Here is a 22253-nt window from a genome sequence, read left to right as displayed (position 1 = left end):
GAGGGAGGGAGGGCAGCAGATGAGGGGAAAGGAGGGTCCAGGGCAGCCTCTAAAGTTGCTTTATCAAGCGTGGCCAGGGTGATAACTCCTTCCTCTCTTGCCTTATTCTATTTTCCTCCAGCCACGTGGCCAGTGGGGAAAATGTACAGCAGGTGCCCCTAGCTGGGAAAATGGGGCGGGGGCAGAGGTGGGATCAAGCAGGTTCTCACAGGTTCCCGAGAGTAGGTTGCTAATTATTTGTGTGTGCCGAGAGGGGGTTACTAATGGGTGATTTTGCCACGTGATTTTGGCCTTAGTTACGCCCCTCCTCTCAGCAGTAGCGCGCAGAACTTGAAGCAGTCTAGCAGGAGGTGCACCGGCGTGCGTGGCAGCCTGCGCCTGCGTGCATTCGTTTCCCTTAAGGACAGGCATGGCAACTGCATCCTTACAGTGGCGTAGAGAGGTTAAGAGCTCATGTATCTAATCTGGAGGAACGAGGTTTTGATTCCCAGCTCTGCCGCCTGAGCTGTGGAGGCTTCTCTGGGGAATTCAGATTAGCCTGGGCACTCCCACACATGCCAGCTGGGTGACCTTGGGCGAGTCACAGCTTCTCGGAGCTCTCTCAGCCCCACCTACCTCACACAGTGTTTGTTGTGAGGGGGAAGGGCAAGGAGATTGTAAGCCCCTTTGAGTCTCCTGCAGGAGAGAAAGGGGGGATATAAATCCAAACTCTTCTACTCTTCTTCTTGCCACAGCCCCGCCCAAGAATGCCCCGCCCCCAGAATGCCAGGCCACACCCCCGCCCAGCCCCATTGGCGCTACGCCACAGTTTGAATCCCACCACCATGGGAATCTGTTACTAAAATTTTTGGATCCCACCACTGGGCAGGGGGGGGGGGGGGAGGTATTTCCAGTGAGGAAAATAGCAGAAGGGTAAAATCCCCTCCCTCCACAGGCTGTTCTCCTCCTTCACAAAACAACCCCGGGGGCAGCATTTACAAAAGTGTGTGTGGGGGTGGGGGGTTGTTGCAAATGAACACTCACATGTAGCTAAGCCTGGAAATAAACTGCAATACGGCTGACGTGACAGAATCAAATTAAGTCAAACAGCGAAGATGCAAAACACTTCAATTGTCACAGATGGCGCAGAATACGTCACGGTTACAAGAAGCAGAGTTGCAGCAATCAACAGAAATCCAGACACCAAAAAAGAAACCCCAGAGTAATACCTTCCTTTAGGATCAAACAAATATAGGCAAGATTTCGAGTGCACAGAGTTCACAGAGCTCTTCTTCAGCTGGGTGTGATGCAACCAAGAAAGGGAGAGAAGTGTTCTGAGCACACTGGCAGAGTTCCCGTCGGCATTTTGTCAGCGTCTGAAGACAGAAACAACCCCAGTCCCACTGAGCTGAGGGAAGCGAGGGGGCCAGGGGATCTCGGCTGCAGCCAAAGGCTCTGGAGGCAAACACCAGCTGTAGCCGCTGGGCCCATCTTCAGTCCCAGCCAGATCACCCTTGTCAGGCAGAGGAGGAGGAAGGAAAACCAAACTGAGGCCCCTTCCGCACACGCAAAATAATGCGTTTTCAAACCACTTTCACAACTGTTTGCAAGTGGATTTTGCCATTCCGCACAGCTTCAAAGAGCACTGAAAGCAGTTTGAAAGTGCATTATTCTGCATGTGCGGAATGAGCCTGAGTGATCCTTCTCTTAGTTCAAAGTGGAGATTGATTTTAGGCAACGTGCCAAGAGCAGACAGACTGGAAGGGGCGATCTAACGAATGGAAAACATGTCCCCCCCCCCACCCTGAGCAAAGCCCCAACCTCATGGTGGGGGGAGATGGTCATCTTCCTTCTAGGGCCCTGTCATCCCCTGTCCACAGAAGAAGAAGAAGAAGAAGAAGAAGAAGAAGAAGAAGAAGAAGAAGAAGAAGAAGAAGAAGAAGAAGAAGAAGAAGAAGAAGAAGAAGAAGAAGAAGAAGAAGAAGAAGAAGAAGGAGAAGAAGAAGAAGAAGAAGGAGAAGATGATGATGATGATGATGATGATGATGATGATGATGATGATGATGATGATGATGATGATTTTGGATTTATGTCCCACCTTTCTCTCTGGTAAGGAGACTCAAGGGGGCTTACAAGCGCCTTTCCCTTCCTCTCCCCAAAACAGACACCTTGTGAGGCAGGTGGGGCTGAGAGAGTTCTAAAAGAACTGTGACTAGCCCAAGGTCACCCAGCAGGAATGTAGGAGTGCGGAAACAAATCCAGTTTACCGGATAAGCCTCCGCCACTCAGGTGGAGGAGTGGGGAATCAAACCTGGTTCTCCAGATTAGAATCCACCGGCTCTGAACCACTACACCATGCATGCAGACATGACTGGCAGCTGTGCTCAGCCTCTTAGGGGGGAAATGCCAACATAGCAGCAGCTCCATTTCCTTGTGAAGCAGCCCAGCAAAACTGTCCCCAAATAGTCTGTAGACTTTCGAACCCGCCAGGCTGGATATCAAGCAAAATAACAACTGGGGAAGAGAGAGAAAGCAGGATGGAGGAAGTCCTTTCGACTTCTTGCAAGAGCCCTGAAATGGGAGGCGTTATGCTGGCTGAATAAAAGACAATGGAGCGATTTCTTAATTAATTTGGACAGCAGCACAAACAGATGGGGAGGGGAGGGGAGAGTTTTACCCTGGGTTCTAGGCCAGGCGGAGCTGGAACAACTGGAAAGGTCCAGGTTGGGGTGGGGGAAATCGGGGGTTAGGGAAGGAAACAGACCTAGAACCTTGGACACCCCTCGGGGTCCTGGGAGGATATTTCAATGATCACCCACCACAGAAGCATGGCAGACTCTGACATGATGGGAGACCCCAGGATTCTGCTTAGCCTAGAGACCGCACCACGTCCTGCAGGGACCCCGTGCAGAGATTTATTTATTTATTTATTTATTTTGATTTATTGTTCCACTCATACACCGCCCTCCCCCGGAGGGCTCAGGGCAGTTCACAACAATGACAACACAAGTGGATGGATAAAATACCGTACTAAGTACTGGTCCTCAGGTTAAAATACAGCGCTCAAATTATCATAACCATTTTAAAATACAGATGGTGTCTGGCTACTAAACTCCTCTAGGAGGGGAACAGCGGGCCTGAGTTGTTAACGGGCATGTATATCAGCAGCGGCCTCCCCAAAGGCCCGGCGGAATAGCTCAGTCTTGCAGGCCCTGCGGAACTCGTTGAGGTCCCGCTTGAGAACTTTCTGGTTTCAGCTGGAGGGAGAGCATTCCACCAGGCAGGGAGGCCCAGGGCCAGTAAAGCCCTGGCCTAGTGGAGGCCAGCATGCATCATGGAGAGGGGTGGGGATAGCCAGCGGTTGGCCTCTGCTGTTGCGCAAGAGAGACCCGACGGCATTGGGACATCCTAGGAGCTAGCCCGTGGTGGCGAACCTTTGGCACTCCAGATGTTATGGACTACAATTCCCATCAGCCCCTTCCAGCCAATTGGCCATGCTGGCAGGGGCTGATGGGAATTGTAGTCCATAACATCTGGTGTGCCAAAGGTTCGCCACCACTGGAAACTTCAAACTGGTGGGGATCACCAGCAGATTGGTCTCTGCTGAGGTGCCATTAGAGATGCAGCTCCCCAGCCAAGGAAATCCTGCTGATTCACTGCATGGCTCCCCACAGGCAGCGCTGGGCCTTCCAGGAGGTTTTATGCGGAGAAACCCTGTCCCCTCCCTCTGACACACCCCACTCATTGAACAGCACAGCCAGGAACAGACACCCTCTACTCCAAAGGGAGGGGAACAGAAGACCCCTCTTGCCACCAGGAGTTTGCTGAGTGGGCATGAGCTGTTGCCTCCCCCCCCCCCCACCCCGCGGGGCTCTGTGCAGAACAACACTTCAGGCAACCATCCCCACAACCAGGTTACCAGGTGCACATGCTGAACACAGCTTGGGAAGCAGAGGCCCACTATGAACAGAGGTGTGTATGATCTACTCCAGGGGTCTGCAACCTGTGGCTCTCCAGATGTCAGCGGACTTCAAATCCCATCAGCCCCTGCCAGCATGGCCAATTGGCCGTGCTGGCAGGGGCTGATGGGAATTGTAGTCCATGAACATCTGGAGAGCCCTGAGATTCTGAACCTGATCCTGCAAGCCTGCCTTCGCCTGGAAACCAGATCGAGGTCCACGTTGTCTGCTCAGACTGGCCGTGGCTCTCCAGCATGCAAAGGGCTTTTCCCTCGTCCCCTGCCTGGGTATTGAACCTGGGACTTTCTGCGTGCCAAGTGGAGGGGGCTCTTCCACTGAGCCATGCTCCATCCCACACTGCCCCACACCGAAAGGCATGGGTTGATGTTGCTGCCCCACTGTGGGCTGCAGTGGTGACACGGAACAGAATCAAGCTTCTTGCCGCCTTCAGCGAGGGCGGAGGAGCTGTCTGGGCAGTAGCCGTCGGGGAAGGCGAGATCAGGGGGCTGGGGAGGCCAGTGGGTCGCAATAATCACCAGCATCCAAACTTCAAGAAGCAGGGAGGGGCCGAACTCACAACCGCATCTAGCACTTCATACCCAACCCCAGTAGAAGCTACCCCAGGGGAAGGGGAGGGGGAACAAGCTCAATTGTCACAAGGGCTGAGCGTGATGACACACACGAGACTGGGAGTGGGAGGGGCTGCTTTGACTGGCCCTAGAACGGCATGGGGGGAACTGGGGGGGGGAGAGAAGGGGTTGTACCTGAACTGGAACACCCCATGCACGGGGGGGGGGGGGTTGGGGGCTGCCTTGGGAGAGGGGTGGGGGTTGTCTCAGCTGGCTTATGGGCCTGATAAGCCCCCTCAAGGGGCCAGATCCAATCGCTGGGCTAGACTGCACCCCGCTCCCATGCAACGCCTGGCAAAGGTATGCAGGAGGGATGACATGCAGAATACGTCGCCGGTGGGCAAGCGGCGATGCAATCAAAATGTGGAGCAGTGGGCTGCAGGCCTGGTCCTAGACTGAGAGATCTTGCCCAGTTGTGGAGCTTCGGCCTTCTGCCTGGCAGCTGCCAATAAAGGCTGTCAACCTACCTCTGACCCCTGGTGCAGCCCCAGAGAGAGACCCCCACTCCTGGTACCCTGAATCTGTGGTCCCTCTACGAAATCAGGCCCTGGTCCGGGGGCCGGGGGCAGGACTGCCGAGTCAGCCTTGCAGCTCTGCTCTCCGGGGACAGGAGATGCTGTCCAGGACAGAACCGGGCACCCTCGGCCTGCCAAGCGGCTGCTCTGCCACCAGACCCACCTCCCAAGCCGGGCATCCCACCCACCCCCCGCCTCTCTGTTGCCCCTCCTTCTGGGGCCCCCGCAGTGGACAGCCTCTTCCCAGCGGGGAATCCCTGCCTGGGAGCGGGGCCAGCCACGAGGCCTTGTCCCCCAGCCGCAGGGGCGCCCCCGCCCCAAGATAGACTGCTCCTGCCCTGGGAGGATTTCTTGCCTTTATTCCCCCCGACTCCCTTCGACAGGCGGGAGGGCTCCGGGATGGACACCGCGGTCCCAGGCACAGGCGCCGGCCTCCGACCCCAGGCGGGCAGCCCGCATCCCCGCGCCGGAGCTCCCTCCCCCCTCCCGGCTGCGCGCCAGCCGGGACCCTCCTCGCCCTCGGAAGCCCTGCAGCAGCCGCCAGACACGCGACGGCGCGCTCCGACGCGCCTCCGCTGCCCTCACCTGGGCCGCCGCCGCCGCCGCCGCCGCCGGCTGGCCTCCCGCCGCCCGCTCGCCTCCCGGCAGGGGAACCATCCTCGCCCCGCCGCGCCGCGCCCGGCCGCCTGCAGCGCGCCCGCCGTCCAATGGCTCCAGCCGGCCAGCTGAGTAGGCGGGGCTGGCGGGGCGGGGGCTGCTGGGAGCTGGAGTCCCGCCGCCCCGCGCCCCCGCGCCCCGCCGCCCGCCCGGAACTACCTCTCCCGGCAGCCCCCGCGCCCGCGCTCAGCCCCCCCCTCCCGCCCGGACTGCACAGCCGGAGCAGCCAGCCGGGCAGGGCGCTGAGGGGCGGGGGCTGCTGCCGGCCGGGCACCCTTCCCGGGCCGGGGCGAGGGCTCCCAGCGCCGGGGCTTTCCAAGGCCAGCCCAGCAGCCAGCGGGGAGGCGGGGCATTCCCCAAAGGAGAAGAAGGGGTGCCGGGGGGCGGGGGGGGGGGCTGCTGCCAGGGCCCCCAAGGCGCCCGGGGATGGACATGGACCTGCTGCCAGAGGTGGCTTCCCCCTTCTTGACCCCGAGTCGACCCCTGCCCCACTGAGCCCGAAGGTGGGGGACAATCAGCCGGGGCGCCTCAGGGCCACTCGAGGGCACCGGGCGCCCCCCCCCCCAGCTGGGCAAGGGGGTTCTGCCTGCAAAGACCAGAAGCGCCCCCCTGGCCCGTTCAGGGAAACTGGAAGGACCCAAGAAAAGGCCGGCTGGATCGGACCAGGGAGGCTCCTTCTAGCCCCGCATCCCGGCTGGTGGTGGCCCAAGAGCAGGAGGGCGCAGAGGCCGAAGAGGGGCTCCCCTTCCCAGACAGGGCTCTCCTTGAGCCACCAGGTTTCGGTGGTCCAGGCTCGGGCCCTGGCGCCGCACCAGAGAGAGGGAAGAAGACCCGGGTATGTTGAGCTGCTGCCCAAATAGGCGACTGTCTGGCTCAAAGCCGGCGCCAAGGGACTGTCTGTCACAGTTCAGACGTGATGCAGGCAGACACATCCCAGTCACACAGTCACATCACTCTTCGCTAACCTTTAACACAGGAGAGCAGGTGGAGCCCTGCAGGGTGGACAAGCTGGAACGGGTCCAGAGGAGGGCAGCCAAAAAGATAAAAGCTCTGGGGTCCATGCCCATATGAGGAGAGGCTTAGGGAGCTGGGGGGCGGGGTTAGTCTGGAGAAGCGAAGGTGGTTCCCACGGGTAGACATTTGAAGGGAGGGATGCCGTGTCCAAGAGGGCGCAAAGTTCATTTTCTGCGGCTCCAGAGATTCCCAGATCCTCCCACCGGCAGGGGGCGCTAGCCGGCCGGGTTGGGCGGCGGTCATGCGCATGCGTAATCGAGAGCTTCGAGGCCAAGCCAGGCTGCGGGAGAGCTGGGAGGGCGCTCCTTGCCTGCGCTGGAACCGCTCCCGGCGCACATGCGCAGTAGCTTCGCCTAGCGGGCACCGGCCATGGCTGAGTGGACTCCTGCCCAGGTGAGGGGTTAACCCTGCCCTGCCCGGGGAGGGCGGAAGAGGAGGGCGCCCGTGACTGAGGCCCTTGCCAACAGAGCGGGGGGAGGAGGGGCGCCACTTGTAGAGGGGGCAGGAGGAGGAGGGGGCAAAGGGCTCTGGCTGCAGCCGGGGGGGCGCAAGGGGGGGCTCTAGGCCTGGACAGGTGAGGGGTGGGGGGGGGCGACTGGAATTGGGGGGGGCAGCGGAGGTTTAGCCTGCTTATTCTGGAGTGGGAGACAAAGAGGCCCTCCTTGGCTGCTGCTTGATTTGGGGCGGGGATGGGGGGGCGGAATTGGGGGGCGGCAAAAAAAGGCTTTGATCTCATACACCGACTGCTACCCTGCCTCAGCTCTGGCTTGAGGCCTGCAGAAGAAAAGGGGGTCTCTGGGCACGTGCAGAGTGCCCCTCTCGGGTAAGTCTTCCACTGGGTGGAACCTCAAGGCCCTGGAGCGGCAGGATAAACGCCGCCCCGGGCCCTTGGGCTGCATCTTGTTGAGAGAGCAGGACCTCCAGAGTTGCAGCTGCTCTGCAGACCACAGAGATCAGTTGTCCTGGAGGAAAGGGCTGCATCGGACGGTGGGATCTCTGCCGCTGTGTCCAAGTGAGGTCCCTCCCTCCCCAAACTCTGCCTTCCACCCCCACATCTCCAGGAACGTCCCAGCCCAGAGTTGGCAACCCCAGGTTAAGACTGTCACACTTGTGCACAAGATTTTGGGTCGGCAGCCTGGCCTCAGTAGACGTCGGGACATTAAAGGGGACAGAGGCAGAAACACCCCCACACACAGGCAAGGAATTGGGTCTTGGGCATCTGGAAAGTTTCTGCTTTTTCTCCCTCAGACGGCCTCGTGTGTCAGCACAACTGGCTGGAATTTCAGCAGCTGGAGAGGTGGCTAAATGCAGTGCCTGGTTTGTCCTGGGAGGGGGCTTCGTTGCCCTCCTGGCTTGGCTTTATCTCTATCACTGGCCAAGGATTCAGAATGTCACATTTCTTGGCACAGAAATAAGTTAATTCACTAGGGCAGGCGGTGCCTTCTTTTTCCTTTGAAGCCCAGAGAACACCCAGCCCTGAATCCGCCATGCTGTCTTGTTCAAGAAAGTTCTTGCTGTACTCTAATACTCAAAGGAGTTTAAAATTCATAACACACCATTTCATTCAGAGAGAACCAGCTTGTGAAGTCAAACTCACACAATGTCAGCGCATGCTGCCTGCTCCAACAGACAGTAGAAACAGAGCCACAAACTGGTGTGTTGTGGGTTTTCCGGGTTGTATGGCCGTGTTCCAGTAGTATTTTCTCCTTAGGAGAAAATGCTACTGGAACACGGCCATACAACCTGGAAAACCCACAACACCCTAGTGATTCCAGCTGCGAAAGCCTTTGACAATACAGAGCCACAAACTGATTTGAGCATGCCCCAGGTCACCAGCACAAGCCAGACATGCTTGTGTTGCTTCCTGAATGGGGGTGGGGGGGTGGGGCTGACCTGGGAAGCCTGCCTGTTTCAGTGCCAAACCTTTTGCAGGGCACAATCAGTCACGGCCCATAACTAACTTGCCTCTAGCCCACAATTACATCACCCCGCAGTTTCATGAATGTGTGAGCCTATCTAAATAGTTATCCTTTCCATCTAAATTCAGTTTCTGGCTTCCATCCCAGCATCTAGTACAAAGCATAGAGAGTGTTAACACAAGAGGAAAGAATGATGCCACTCTGGATCCTCTGAGGGGCTCAGGCAATGGCAGCTTTCAAACTGTAGCAAAGGTTGAAGTTGTGTGTTGCCTGGGTCTTGGTTTAGCTCTTTGCATTCTCTGTAATGATTCCAGAGGGGGACGTCTTGTTGGTCTACTGTAGTAAAATGATTCCTGTGACTTCGTAAAGACTATCATTTATTCCAGCTAGTTTCAGAGGGCATCCATGCTGATCTGCAGTAGAATAGCTAGATTCAGGTCCAGTGGCCCTGTGGTGACCCACATGGTTTTTGGGCTGTAAGTTTTCAAGAGTCAAAACCCCGTTCATCAGACACACCAGCATCTGACCAAGGGGCTTTTGAGAGCTTATATGCCCCCCTCCCCACATCCCCATCTTGTTGCTTTCTAAGGGCGATTCCACACATGAGTAAAATAGGTTCGACCCAGTTCCCTGAGAAGGGTACTAACCTAGGTTGAAGCCATTGTTGTTCCCCACTGCAACCAGCTTGATCTCAGCTCAGAGGGCGGAATCATCCTGTGCCTCTTTGCCGCTCCGTTCTGATTGGCTATTGTTCTACAGCCATGTTCCGTCTATCCCCACACATGTTATAAAAAAAACTGCCACAGGAATGGAGGGATGAAGGTGGCGTTTTTTGATTGGCCAGCTGTATGCATGCCCGAAACACTCAGCTGTGATTGGCTGAATGGGGGACTCCTGGCACCAGAGATTCCGCACTTTACTGGAATCGAGCTGAGTTCGAGCGTGGTTCCCTGAAAAAGTAGTAGTTCCCAACTGGAGTTGGAAATTTGACCGTTACACGGGGCAAAGCTGGTACAAAACCACGTCAATCCCAGTAGTTGTGCGGAGCACTTAGGTAGAATGCAGCTTGAACTTAGGTTGATAATCCAAGTGCGGAATCGACCTAAGATACTACTGGACTCGAATCTAGCTCAGTTATTCCAACATGAGCTTATACGAGTCAGCACTCATTTCCTCAGATACAGTTAGCAGTCGGAAAATAATTTCCCTCATTAGTACACAGAAAAGTACAGAAGTGGAAGGGAAAGTGGAAGGAACTAAGCAAAGCCGGGCATAATTCCCGATGTCAAGGACTTGAACAGCTCTAGGAGGTGCAAGGATTGGTGAGAGAGGTCGGAGGTTCTAGTAACCTCTCACACAGGATTGGTGAAGATCAACAGAAGTGCTATAAAGCAGGCTAAATAAACTAAGGAAGAAGTGTTCCGAAAGTAAAGGGTTATGGTATGAAACGACAGGTCAAGGACAGTCTGCCTCAGTTGACTTCAAGGGGAGATCCATGTAGAATTCATTACAGTAGTCTAGTTTGGGTGTTACTGTAGCCTAGATCCAGGCGGCTAGATTGGCTGAGTCAAGTTAGGGTCCCACCTTCTGGGCAGAACTAAATTGAAGGAATACAGAATGTTGTTTTTGGGCGGCTGCATTGACCTGGTTCTGTAGCACTGATGCTGCGTGGTCAAGTGAGCCAAGCCAGGTGGACAGCAGCTGGTGCAAACCAGAGTATCACACCAGGGCCTTCTTTCTTCCTACTGAATTGGGGGCTTCTGTCAGCGCAGCTGTCCTGCAAGGTCCGCAGCCTCTTCCTTGACCCCCTTCTTGCCCACAGGCTTGGGAGTGGGACGTGGAGCCCCAGCACCTGGCGTCCTTTCAGCCCCCTGCCCTCTTTGAGCAGGCTGCCGAAAGGGAGATCTACCCAACAGCCGAGATCTCCCTTTGGACGGTGGTGGCTGCCATCCAGGCGGTGGAGAGGAAGGTGGATTCCTACGCCACGCGGCTGCTGAACCTGGAAGGGAGGACGGCCACGGCCGAAAAGAAGATCTTTGAGTGTGAGAAGACCGAGCTGGAGTTCAGCAACCACGTGGCCGCCCTGGGGACCCTGATCCAGGAGTACGGGCTGCTGCAGAGGAGGCTGGAGAACATGGAGAACCTGCTCAAGAACCGGAACTTCTGGATCCTGAGGCTGCCCCTGGGCCCGAGGGGAGAGATCCCCAAGGTAAATCGACACGGGAAGACTGCCCTTGGCCTGCAGACCCTTTCCTTTGGCCTTTAACCTCAGTGGTCCCAAAGACTCAGGTGAGGAGGAAATCAGGTAGAATGTCTAGGCTCAGGAGCACCAGTCCCTTGCCACCCCCACCCCCACCAGGGAAGAACCAGTGAGGGGTAGCTGTAGCTTTCCTGCTCTTTGTGGGGGGGCCAAGAGACATCTGGCTGGCCAGCATGGCTCTGAGGATGCTGGTGTAAGACAGTGGCGTGCCCTGGAGCAAGAAAACTGGAGACCTGGAAGGCAAAACAGAGTTTGATACATACCCCCCCCCCCCCCCCTCTCCCACCGTGACCAAACAATGATTTTTTCCACCAGGTCGTTTCAAAGTCACCATCACATTATAGAACATGCCCCAACTCACAAATCTGAACACAACAATGGGCCATGCCACACAGCAGAAATAGTTTTTTGAAAACATTTTCAAAATGCTTTCAAAATGTTTTGTTACTGCTATGAAAACATTTTATGGTGTTGTATCCAGTCCCCCCAATTGGGGAAAACAGCATCACTTTCAATGTTATTTAAACTGGGGACCCCAGATTCTCCCTTTAAGGTGGATTTAAAAGGAGAATCTGGGCTCCCTAGTTTAAACAAGTGATGCTGGAATCCACTAAACAGCATCATTTTCAATGGTGTTTCAACTAGGGAGCCCAGATTCTCCTTTTAAATCCACCTTAAAGGGAGAATCTTGGGGTCCCAGTTTAAACAACATTGAAAGTGATGCTGTTTTGGGGTGGATTATCCCCCACCCTGAAACAGCATCACTTTCAATGTTTAAACTGGGGACCTCAGATTCTCCCTTTAAATCCCTTGCAGAAGGAGGTGGATTTAATATGTATGTAATAACCCTTATTAGGCATTGAGAGAATAAAAGAAAGAAAGAAAACAAGCATTGGCAGGAAGGGGATGGATTTAAAAGGAAAATCTGGGGAAATTTAGGGGGTGCCTGCTGTCAGGGGTGCAATTATTAAGATAGCAGCACCAAAATTTCAGAGTATCTTTGTGAGACCCTACTGATGATACCACCCCGGTTTGAAGTTTGGTTCAAGGGGTCCAAAGTTATGGACCCTCAAAGGTATAGCCCCCATCTCCAGTTAGCTCCCATTGGAAACAATGGGGGATGGGGACACTCCCTTTGGGAGTCCATAACTTTGGACTCCCTAAACCAGGGGTCTTCAAACTATGGCCCTCCAGATGTTCAGGAACTACAATTCCCATCAGCCCTGCTACTTGGCCATGCTGGCAGAGGCTGATGGGAATTGTAGTTCCTGAACATCTGGAGGGCCATAGTTTGAAGACCTCTGCCCTAAACCTAACCTCACCAAACCTGGGTGATATCATCAGGAGAGTCTCCTGAAAAATCCCTGAAATAGTGGTGCTGCTAGCCTAAAAACTGCACCTTCTGCAGCCCAAAAACGGAAAAACACTGAAAACACAAAAAATCCCACAAACGAGCCTGCAGTTTTTGCGCCCCCCACCCTGGGCAACTGCCCAGTTTGCCCAATGGGAGGAATGCCTCTGGGTGGACCTTCGGTCTAATCCAGTAGGGCTGAGTGATGGAGCTGCTTCTTTGCACGCAGAAGGTCCCAGGCTCAATTGCCAGCAGCATCTCCAGCTAAAAGGACCAGACCGCAGGTGATGGGAAAGTCCTCAGCCTGAGATCCTGGAGGGTGGGTGCCAGTGTGATCGTGATGGACGAAGAGAGTATAAGGCAGATCGTGGCTGTTGGCTCGGTTGTGGACTACTGTGGCTGCCTTGGAGCCTACCAGCTCCCTGGAAACAGCAGCAACCATCCCATGAGCACAGTTCTCACTTCCTGCCAGTGTGCTGTCATGGTTGTAGGGCTGCATTCGAATCCCCACTTGGCCCTGGGGCGTTCCCCCTCAGCCTAGTAGAGCTGCTGCAATAGCAGATAGTAGGTAGGGGAAATGAGATATTTCCCCCTCCATCCCCAGGAGGAAGCACAGGAGACAGGCAGAGAGAGGGGAAGGAGAAGGCCTCCATCTAAACCAGTCTGCGTCTTCGGTCCATTTATTTCTCTGCTCTCTCCTTTGCCTGTTCCCTGTTTCTGAGGCCTGCCTGTGCTTCCAGGTCCCCGTGACTTTTGAAGACAACGCGGCCAGCTTCTCTGCACAGGAGTGGGCCCGTCTGGAGGAGTGGCAGAAGGAGCTCTACAGGAACATCACCAAAGGGCACTATGAGCCATTGGTCTCTCTGGGTGAGGAGCTGGGAGCGGCGCTGGTGACCCTACTCTGGGCGGGGCTGGGGGGGTTTAGGTAGCATCCTTTGGGGTGGAGGCTGGAACACCACCCTGTATGTGCGTGGGAAGAGGCAGAGCTCTGGAAGGGGAAAGATTTGAGCCATTGGAGCAGCCAGTTCTGGTCTCGGTGTGGCTGGTGTAGTAGGCCAAACAACTGATGTTCAGCTGAGCCTGGCCATGAACATCCAAAGCACCAGAAGAGAGCTATCCAGCTGTCAGAAGAGCAAGGCCTGAGTCCAGCAGCACCTGAGAGGCCGACGAGGTTTCCAGCCGTTCTTCCCAACTCCAATTCCTGGGTCTGCTGACATAAAAGCAATCGCTGAGTTCCCAGCATGCACCTGGTTTGGTTCTCAGTCCCTGTGGGGTGAGGCAAAGGCCTCTGAGCCCTTTGTGTGCAAAAACGTTCCTGGTGTGTACATTCAGGAAAGGTCGTGGAGGAGCCTGCAAATGGAGCGGACACAGTCGAGGCCGGTGTCTGTCCTTCTGACTCTGAAACCGGCTCTCAAAGCTCTGCCCTTATTTTTAGAAATTCTGTGACAAGGTTTGCCAACTCTGGATTGGGAAACCCCTGGAGGTGTGTGGGCGGGGTTTGAGGAGTGTGATGCCACAGAGTTGACTCCCCAAAGCGGCCATTTCCTCCTGGGCTGCTGATCTCTCAAGTCTGGAGATCGGTTGTAATTCTGGGAGAATGCCAGGCCCTGTCTGGAGGTTGGCAACTTCATCTGTATCCTACAATGAAATAAAACTGAGAATCCCTCTCCACTGTTACAGTTAAGCAGGACGCCAAAGGCTCGATGGGAGAGACAGAGGGATCCCTGGGTACTGTCAGGGACCCCTTGTACCCCATATGGCCGGAGTCGAAACCTCTAGATTTCAGCAGAGGCCAATCTACTGGAGATCCCTGGCCCCTCAATGATGCGGCTGGCCTCCACTGGGGCCAGGGCCTTTATGGCTCTGGCCCCGGCCCGGTGGAACGCTCTCCCTCCAGCTGTCAGGGCCCTGCGGGACAGAGAAGTTCATAGAGACTGCAAGAATGAGTTGTTCCACAGACCCCTTCGGAGAGACCAGCCGCTGAGGGTGCCCCCGCCCCCCCTTGTTCTACAGGGGTCCCCAACATCATTGGGACCCACTATTTTACTCCTAGGAGGGTTGCATATGGGTTTTGTGGGACATTGTTTTAGAATGTAACTGTTTTTAACTTATATGTATGTTTTTATATATGATATTCTATTGTTCACCGCCCTGAGCCCTTCGTGGATAGGGTGGTATATTAAATCAAATAATAAATAAATCCTGACATGCAATTAGAGTACAGGTAGCAAACTCGCAGCCCTCCAGATGTTATGGACTACAGTGCCTATCATCCCCTGCCAGCCTGATGCTGGCAGGGGATGATGGGAACTGTAGTCCGTAATATCTGGAGGGCCGTGAGTTTGACATCTATGGATTAGAGGATTTCGGGAGGTGGGGGGAGGCAGAGAGACGTCAAGGAAGAGAGTGCAGAACTGGGTCTTTCCACAGAACCTCTTGGGGTGGGGGTGGGGGTGGGGGTGGGGAGTTGGCCCTGGTCCCCCTTGCTGGTTTTCTATAACAGTCAACAATGCACAAGTTCAATGTCCTCCTTTCTGATCTGTCGACATGACCAGATTCTGCCATTTGCAAAGTCGGCAGCCTCCCCGCAGCGGAGCGAGTGGACGTGCCCCACGTCACGAATCAGGAGTTCTTGGTGGAAAGGCCCTTCCCCACAGAGCTTAGAACAGGTGAGTAGCATCTGGAACACGGGCAGTGAAGAGAGCAGGGCAAGACGACTGCCTCCCAGTTCCAGGGCGCTTTAGAGGCAGCCAAGAATGAGAAGTGAAAATACTCAACGGCAGGTGGTGCTTTATCAGCCCTCCTTAAAACAGCAAGAGGGTGGCACTGATGACCATCCCTACCGGGGTGCCACCCCTAAAAAGCCCCCGAAGTCTAAAAAAAGCACATGGGCCACAGAGGCACTACTGGAACATCATCAGCATCCTTGTCCATCTTTGTTTACACTGGTTACTAGCTTTTCTGCAAAAACTCAGTACTAAAGGTGGCAAAATGAAATCTCAGCAATGCAGTGAGGAAGGGGCGGAAAGGAAGCAAGGACAGAAAGGCGGGATATGAATGCGCTGAATAGACAGATGCATCAGTTCTGGCAGCCCTCCTTAAAGCTGCCGCAGCGAGGCTCTGCTCCATTCCAGGGAAAACAGGAAAGGCCAATCCTCACCAGATCCTAAAGGACGGGGAGGAACATATAGGAAGATGCCCCACATCGAGTCATTGGAGGGTCTAGCACTGAGAACTGGCACCTTGAATTTCAGCTGGAAACTTCACTGGCAGCTGTTGGCATAGGGATGGTTTCTGCTCCTTGTCCAATTCTATACCAAATGCAGTTTCCAAGGGCAGCCCCATGTGGAGCACAGTAAAGTAATCAGGCGGAGAAATTAGCCAGTGGTAGTTGTCAGCACACTGGAATAAGTGTGCTTGGATCCACACAGCATACATTGAACCATGTTCGCAAGTTTTGCAGGGAATGGCTTCCTGCTGAGCCTGAAGGTGAGGGAGCAAATCCCACCGCTGACCCATCGCTCATTTCTGAAATTCCATCTGACTTTCACTTTGCAGCCCACCAGCTGCCTAACGAGTTTTTCTCCCTCCAGGCTCTGCGGTGCCACAGAGAGCTGCTGGGGTTCAAACCTGCCTGGAAGCTGCGTCCTCTCACCCAGAGCCCTTCGCCCCGAACTCCAGAAGAGAGTGTGCTGATTACGCATTCCCTGGTGAGGAAAGTCCCCTGGGTACACTCAGAGGCGCTCTTCTTTGCTGTCTCTTGCTGTTCTCCCCTCCCACCAGCTTAGCTGCTTCATTCCACCCCACCCCACTCATCTCAGTCAGCTCTTTTCATGCAGATATGCTTATCTGTCAAGCCCTAACCCCCTTGGATCTTCCCATGTTTACCCAGGGGAGTCCAGGAGACTGAGGCATCAAAGAATCCCTTGCATGTGCTTATGCGTGCTTTGTTTAGACCAAGGATGTCCAACTCTGACCCTCCAGGTGTTCATGGACTACAATTTATTTATTTTTAAAATTTTATTATTCGACTTATAAGCCGCCTCATCCCCGAAGGGCTCAAGGCGGCTCACAACATGGCTGTTATTCAAACAGTGATTACATAAAACTTAACCTATTAACAGATTAAAATTTAAGCAGCAATTTCATACCGTAAATAAAAATTGAACAACAAAAGTTGTTGAGCCATTAAGCAAAATCATTCATTAAAATCGGCGCCCAATCTATAGGCCAAAAACAAAAGGGAGGGAGCGGGAGGGCCTGTGGTGGTATCAGAGAATCAGGCCCAACCGAGATGGAAAGAAGATGGACACAGGCAGCCTCAGTTGCGATTGTAGCTTCAATGGGAGGTGGGGGGGGGGGCAGTAAAACTGCGGCCAGCCCCTCCAAAAGCCCTGATGGCTGGCAAGCGCTGATGGGAATTGTTGTCCATGAACACCTGGAGGGCGAGCGTTGGACACCCTTGATTTAGAGGCTGGTGGTAATGGTTTTTCTCAGCCTAGCTTGGCAACACCTGGACCTTATCAGAGTCCTGACCTTGGAGCAGCTGCACAGCCTGAGAGTGCTTTCGCTTTGGGGGAAACTGTTAAAGGGAAGCGTTGCATAGGGGGGGCTGGAGGCTGCTGCTTTGTGTGAGAATGTCAGAACGGTCTGGTATAAACACAGCTGTGATTCTTTTCCCCAGAAGCAGAGTCTTTGACTTCCAAAGAAGATCTTTTATCCTGGATTAAACAAGAAGAGCCCCCCGGGAAAGGCAAGTGGGACCTGGAGAGAGAGACCCCCTCTGTTCTCAGCTACGGTGAGTTTGAGTGGGGGGGGGGCTCCCAAAAGGAGTGCCAGATGGTTCTCGACTCTGGGTGGGTTCACAGGCAGCCACATCACAGTCTTAAAAATACTCCTGCGTCTGCTCTCATTGTAGTTTCATGGCAGTTAGTTTCTCGACAGAAAGACGCATGTGTCAAAGGTCTAACCAGGTCTTTGGGGTGGTGGCAGCACCAAGCCGTGGGCTCTGAACCCAAAGGGGGGAGGGGTGTCCAACGAAGAGGTCATTGTAGGGGATAAAGTCTTATCTTTAAGGGAACTGAGGATTGTTTCTCTTTCCCAGAATAATAACAATAACTGGCTGGAACCTCATGGCCTCAATAACTTTTTTTGTGCCCCAACTGGGCGCAAGGTTTCCAGGCGGTGCTGGTGAGCTTGTCCCAGGCTGAAGGCTGAGCGCTGTCAACTTCAAAGACCTTTATTAGGCATCAAGAGAAAATACAGATAAAACTGTGCAGTAATATGATCCTGAGTTTGACGGGGTTAAACAACTGCTCATAGTTCATACAGTACAAACTTCAAGAAAATAAATAAATAAAAGGAGAGCCAGAAACTTATTTTACAATATCGAGCAGGAACTTGGCCACCATTTTCAACTGCCTGGGATCCTCATTGTTCAAGAGGCGGTTCAATTTGGAATATGGAGGGCACAAGTAAGTCGGTGTTGAAAAAAACAAGCTAGGTCTGAGATCTATGAATTTCGGGCAGACTAACAGAACATGCTCCAAAGATTCCTCAGAGGTTGAGCAATATGGACATGTACGCTTTTTCTGTGGGTATGCCATGAATCTCTCCAGGGAGAAGGTGAGAGGGAATGTGTTTGTTCTTGCTCTGGTGAATAACCACCTAGACTTAGGGTTGAGCAAGATATTTAGATAAGCAGCTGTCCTGCAGGTCCCGGGCATGATTTCAAAGTGAAGGGGGGAAAACAGGCTCCTTGCTTTGCTAACTAGGAGTTGATGTTCCTGGTCGAATAGCTGTTCCTTAATACGGTGGCGCAGATCACTGGGGGGGAAGTATAAGGAGCTGGTCCCAAGAGAAACCCAGGGAGGAGATCTTAAGCTTGATGTTGGCCCACCAGGCAGATGACTGGAGTTCGGAAAGGGAGCAGTGAATGAGCTGAGTGTTGTCTTTGGGGCCCCTTCCAGCCACAGGGTTCTCATGGCTCTTTCTTCTGCGTTCTGCCCCTGCCAGATGACAGCACCATGATCAAGAGTGAGGAGCAGAATCTCCAAACGGGTCCAAAAGTCCACCTCCCGAGCCATGGGCTGCTCCCGGGGATGCCCGGGGAGGGCGTCTTCCAAGTCCCCAAGCCGGAAGTGAATGGCGAGAGACAGTCCGCTGCCCCCCTCGCCCAACGGCCGGAGGAACCCCCTCAGGGTGACAGAAGGTGTCGCGGTGCAGGAGTTGCCCCGCCAGAAGCCTGCCTCAAAGCAGAGCCCTTCCACTGTCTCAAGTGCCAAGAGGGCTTTGCTTGTGAGCAGCAGTTTTCCTTGCATCAGAGGATTCACACGGGAGAGGAGATGTACAAGGAAGGTGTTCTGCCGTCACTCGAACCCAGCGCCCAGCAGCTCCCAGACCCCTCCTATGCATGCGGAGACTACAAAGGCGGCTTTGGGGAGCAGCCCTTCTCCCCAGCGGCTGGGAGGCCGTACGTCTGCTCCCTCTGCCCCAAGAGCTTCCGGCTCAAGACCAGCTTGCTGATCCACCAGAAAACACACACTGTGGGGAAAAGCGAAAGTGCGTTTGTGTGCCCTGAGTGCGGGTGTGGCTTCAGCCACCAGGGCCAGCTCACCCGGCACCAGGCCATCCACGCCGACCGGCCGCACCAGTGCTCCGAGTGCCACAAAGCCTTCAACCGTAAGTCCAGCTTGGTGGTCCATCTCAAGACCCACCGCGAAAGACCTCGGCCCTTCCAGTGCCCGCAGTGCCACAAGACTTTCATCCGCAAGCAGCACCTGGACGACCACACCCGGACACACACCGGCGAGAAGCCCTACCAGTGCCCCGAGTGCGAGAAGCGCTTCGCCGAGAAGTCCAAGCTGACCAACCACTACCGCATCCACACCGGCGAGCGCCCGTACCGCTGCGGGCAGTGCGACAAACGCTTCGTGCGAGCGCACCACCTGGTCAAGCACCAGAGCAGCGTCCACCAGGCCGGGGCCAAGCTGTACTCGTGCCAGGAGTGCGGGCAGAGCTTCAGCCACGCCCAGGCCTTTGTCAGCCACCAGGCGAGCCACAGCAACGGGGAGAGGCGGCACCGCTGCAGCGAGTGCCTCAAGACCTTTGCCCGCAGGAAGTACCTGCTGGAGCACCAGCGCATGCACACCGGCGAGAATCCCTACGCCTGCCCCCACTGCGGCAAGCGCTTCCGCTACAAGCAGTCACTCAAGCAGCACCTGCGCGTGCACGGCGACCAGCCGCCCCCCGGCACAGAGCAGGGCCCCCCGGCACAGAGCAGCACGGCCGAGAAGACGCCTTTCCCGCTGGGGACCCCTGCTAACGGCACCTGAAAGCTGGCCAGGGAGGGACACTGCTCCCCCACCCAGTCAGGCATTTGGGGGGGGGGGGCACAAGGGACAGGCTTCTCTTTGGGCAGCCCCGGCCTGGTTGCACGGCGGCATCTGAGGCACCTCCACTGTCTGCGTTGACCTTGTTGCTAACCAAAGGGGAAGGTTTGGGATGCTCAGCTGGTCTCTGAGTTCTTCCGCACAGACCCGGAACCCCATTAACTCTCTTCTTCAAAGCATTTCAGTAGTCTTCAAATGCCAGAAGCTTTTCCGGTCTCGAGGTGCAGCCTGGATTGCCAGCAGGTGGGAAACAAGGCTCAGTTGGTCCAAGCCCACGTCAGGCAGGCCAGGGGCCCGGTGGGTGGAGGGACCTGCTTTGTCTTGGCCCAAGAGAGAGCGGGCGTTCAAGCAAGGCCAGGCAGGAAGACACAAGCCCTGGGAGGCCCAGCAAATGCCGCCCTCCTCCTCCTCCGCCTGCTGCAGTCACAAGCGGCACCCAGTTCCTTTCCCCCAGTGGGTCAGCAACTGAGAGGGCCCGTTTCTTGAAACCCCCAAGGGAGATGTGGGGGTGCGCTACCAGTGATGTTTATTCTCCCGCCTACACTAAGGCAAATCTCAGCCCGGAGTGACAGTGCGGTTCAGGCCTTTCCCTGGCTTTGCTTCCTAGGGCCAGACCATGCCGGGGCCTTGTGAGGCGAAAGGCCTGCATTGGGAGCCCAGCTGAAAGCGAAGCTCAGCCGTTCGTCAGGGGAGCCGAGGGGCTCTTGCGGTTCGAGCATCAGACTGTGTCGTTCCCTGGCCCTCCTTACAGTCGTTTTGCACAGATTAAGCGAGATAACTAAATTGGAGTTCAGCAGCATCTTAGAGACAGGATTTGGACACCTGTCTGGCAAAGGGAGCTTTAACTCCCAAACACTCGCTCTGAAAATCTCAAGGGTCTCTGAGGTGCAGCTGGACTTGAATTGGGCCGTTCGGCTGCAGACCCTCGGGCACTGAAGCAGGCAAGAATTGCCAAGGACTCTGCACGTGGAAGGTGTTGCTACAATGGTGAAGAATTTGGGTTTTTGAAAAAAACCAAGACTATACTCTGTTCCTCAGAAAGATGATAGTAAGGCCGTATATTCCTTCGCCATGTATGCTGGACCTTCTTTGTTGTAGAATGCTCCACCAGGATCCGAGCGCCTACCTAGCCCTGCTTCTCCCTCCCATCCACTTGAAAGTCAAAATACATTTTGGCATAAATACTCTTGAGAGCCAGTGTGGTGTAGAGGTTAAGAGCAGGTGGATTCTAATCTGGAGAACTGGGTTTGATTCCCCACTCCTCCACCTGAGTGGCAGAGGCTTATCTGGTGAACCAGATGTGTTCCCGCACTCCTGCATTCCTGCTGGGTGACCATGGGTTAGTCGCAGTTCTCTCAGAACTCTCTCAGCCCCACCCACCTCACAAGGTGTCTGTTGTGAGGAGAGGAAGGGAAAGGAGTTTGTAAGCCACCTTGAGTCTCCATACAGGAGAGAAAGGTGGGACATAAATCCAAACCCTTCTTCTTGTATCAAAGTACCATGTTCAATAATACCCAAAATAATGGTTTTGGCAAAGGCAACATGTAAAAATGAAGGATATCGCTCACTTTCGTTTGGGACTCTAATGCAGAAGCATGCAATCTTTTCCACCGCTGCCCCTCACCTGACCGAACTGTCATCTTTCTGTGGAGCAGAGCACAGGAAGCCAGGCCTCGTCGAGCCACGAGGAGGCTGTTGGGGAGCCAGAGCACAAGAAGGCAGAGGGGGCCCTGAAACGGCCTCCCATCAAAGTGGAGCAGGAGCGTGTAAGGGCAGGGGTGGGAGGACAAGTAGTGCAAAGGAATGGCGCAGGGAGCCTCTTCGAACGGAAAACTGCCCATGGGCCACCCCATGGCCCTTAGAACGCAGCCCCAGGGCCATGGCAGGATTGCAGTGAAATGCTGGGCCCCAACCCCCTTTCTTTCTCACCACGCCCCACAGCTTCCCTGGAACTGACTTGTCTCTTCAGTCGTTGGTGTGGTGCACTCTAATCTGGAGAACTAGGTTTGATTCCCCACTCTGCCACTTGAGCTGTGGAGGCTTATCTAGTGAACCAAATTAGCTTGTGCACTCCAATACATGCCAGCTGGGTGACCTTGGGCTAGTCACAGTTCTTCAGAGCTCTCTCAGCCCCACTCACCTCACACGGGGAAGGGGGGGAGGGGGAAGGGAAAGGAGATTGTAAGCCCCTTTGAGTTTCCTTACAGGAGAGAAGGGGGGGTATAAATCCAAACTCTTCTGAGGTTTTCCCTCTTGTTGCTTAGTTCAGGGCATTTGCACAGTTCCCGAGTACACTGTAGTGGTGTACCTGTTCTCTCTCTTTTAGTCTCTGCTTGTTAACTGGGCTGCATAGTACACCCTTTCTAAGTTTCCAGATCTGTTTCTCCTTTGGCTAAATGTACCCTCTACAGGCTGGTGGGAGTCTGTCTCTGACCGTGTGCATCTCCAGTCCTCCCAGCTATCAAAAGAACAAACGGAACCAAAGACAGATAGGAAGCCACTGCTGTCGCAAAGGAGAAGGGTCAGGTTAAAATGGGCCGGGGCAGAAGCGGATTTGACCCCAGCCCACCCTCAGTGGC

The 22253-nt window shown here is 54.9% G+C and overlaps 3 protein-coding genes across 4 annotated transcripts in view; 1 reads left to right on the top strand and 2 right to left on the bottom strand.

Annotated features, from left to right (window-relative positions):
* Positions 1–5775, bottom strand: part of KRBA1 (KRAB-A domain containing 1) — a 52772-nt gene extending 46997 nt beyond the window's left edge. Inside the window, exon 1 of the mRNA XM_048511532.1 lies at positions 5668–5775. Within this exon, the coding sequence (XP_048367489.1) occupies positions 5668–5739 (72 nt within the window). The 5' untranslated portion in view covers positions 5740–5775. The remainder of the gene's footprint in view (positions 1–5667) is intronic.
* The window catches only part of LOC125441169 (gastrula zinc finger protein XlCGF57.1-like), a 264358-nt gene that overhangs the window by 107325 nt on the left and 134780 nt on the right, over positions 1–22253 (bottom strand). The window lies entirely within an intron of this gene.
* Positions 6850–20950, top strand: LOC125441165 (zinc finger protein 250-like). 2 transcript variants are annotated; one of them, XM_048511538.1, is made up of 7 exons: positions 6850–7146; positions 10495–10881; positions 13024–13150; positions 14839–14952; positions 15877–15993; positions 16971–17081; positions 18299–20950. In XM_048511538.1, exons 1-7 carry the CDS (start codon positions 7123–7125, stop codon positions 19615–19617), a joined length of 2199 nt encoding a protein of 732 aa, XP_048367495.1. In that variant the 5' UTR covers positions 6850–7122; the 3' UTR covers positions 19618–20950. The 2 variants fall into 2 exon arrangements, with proteins under 2 accessions (XP_048367495.1, XP_048367494.1); XM_048511537.1 differs by having other exon boundaries at positions 6851–7146; positions 16968–17081.

This window comes from Sphaerodactylus townsendi, linkage group LG11 (genome assembly GCF_021028975.2).
Source record: "Sphaerodactylus townsendi isolate TG3544 linkage group LG11, MPM_Stown_v2.3, whole genome shotgun sequence".
NCBI lineage: Eukaryota > Metazoa > Chordata > Lepidosauria > Squamata > Sphaerodactylidae > Sphaerodactylus > Sphaerodactylus townsendi.
Note: the sequence above shows the minus strand (reverse complement) of the source record. Positions and strands in the feature narration are given on the sequence as shown.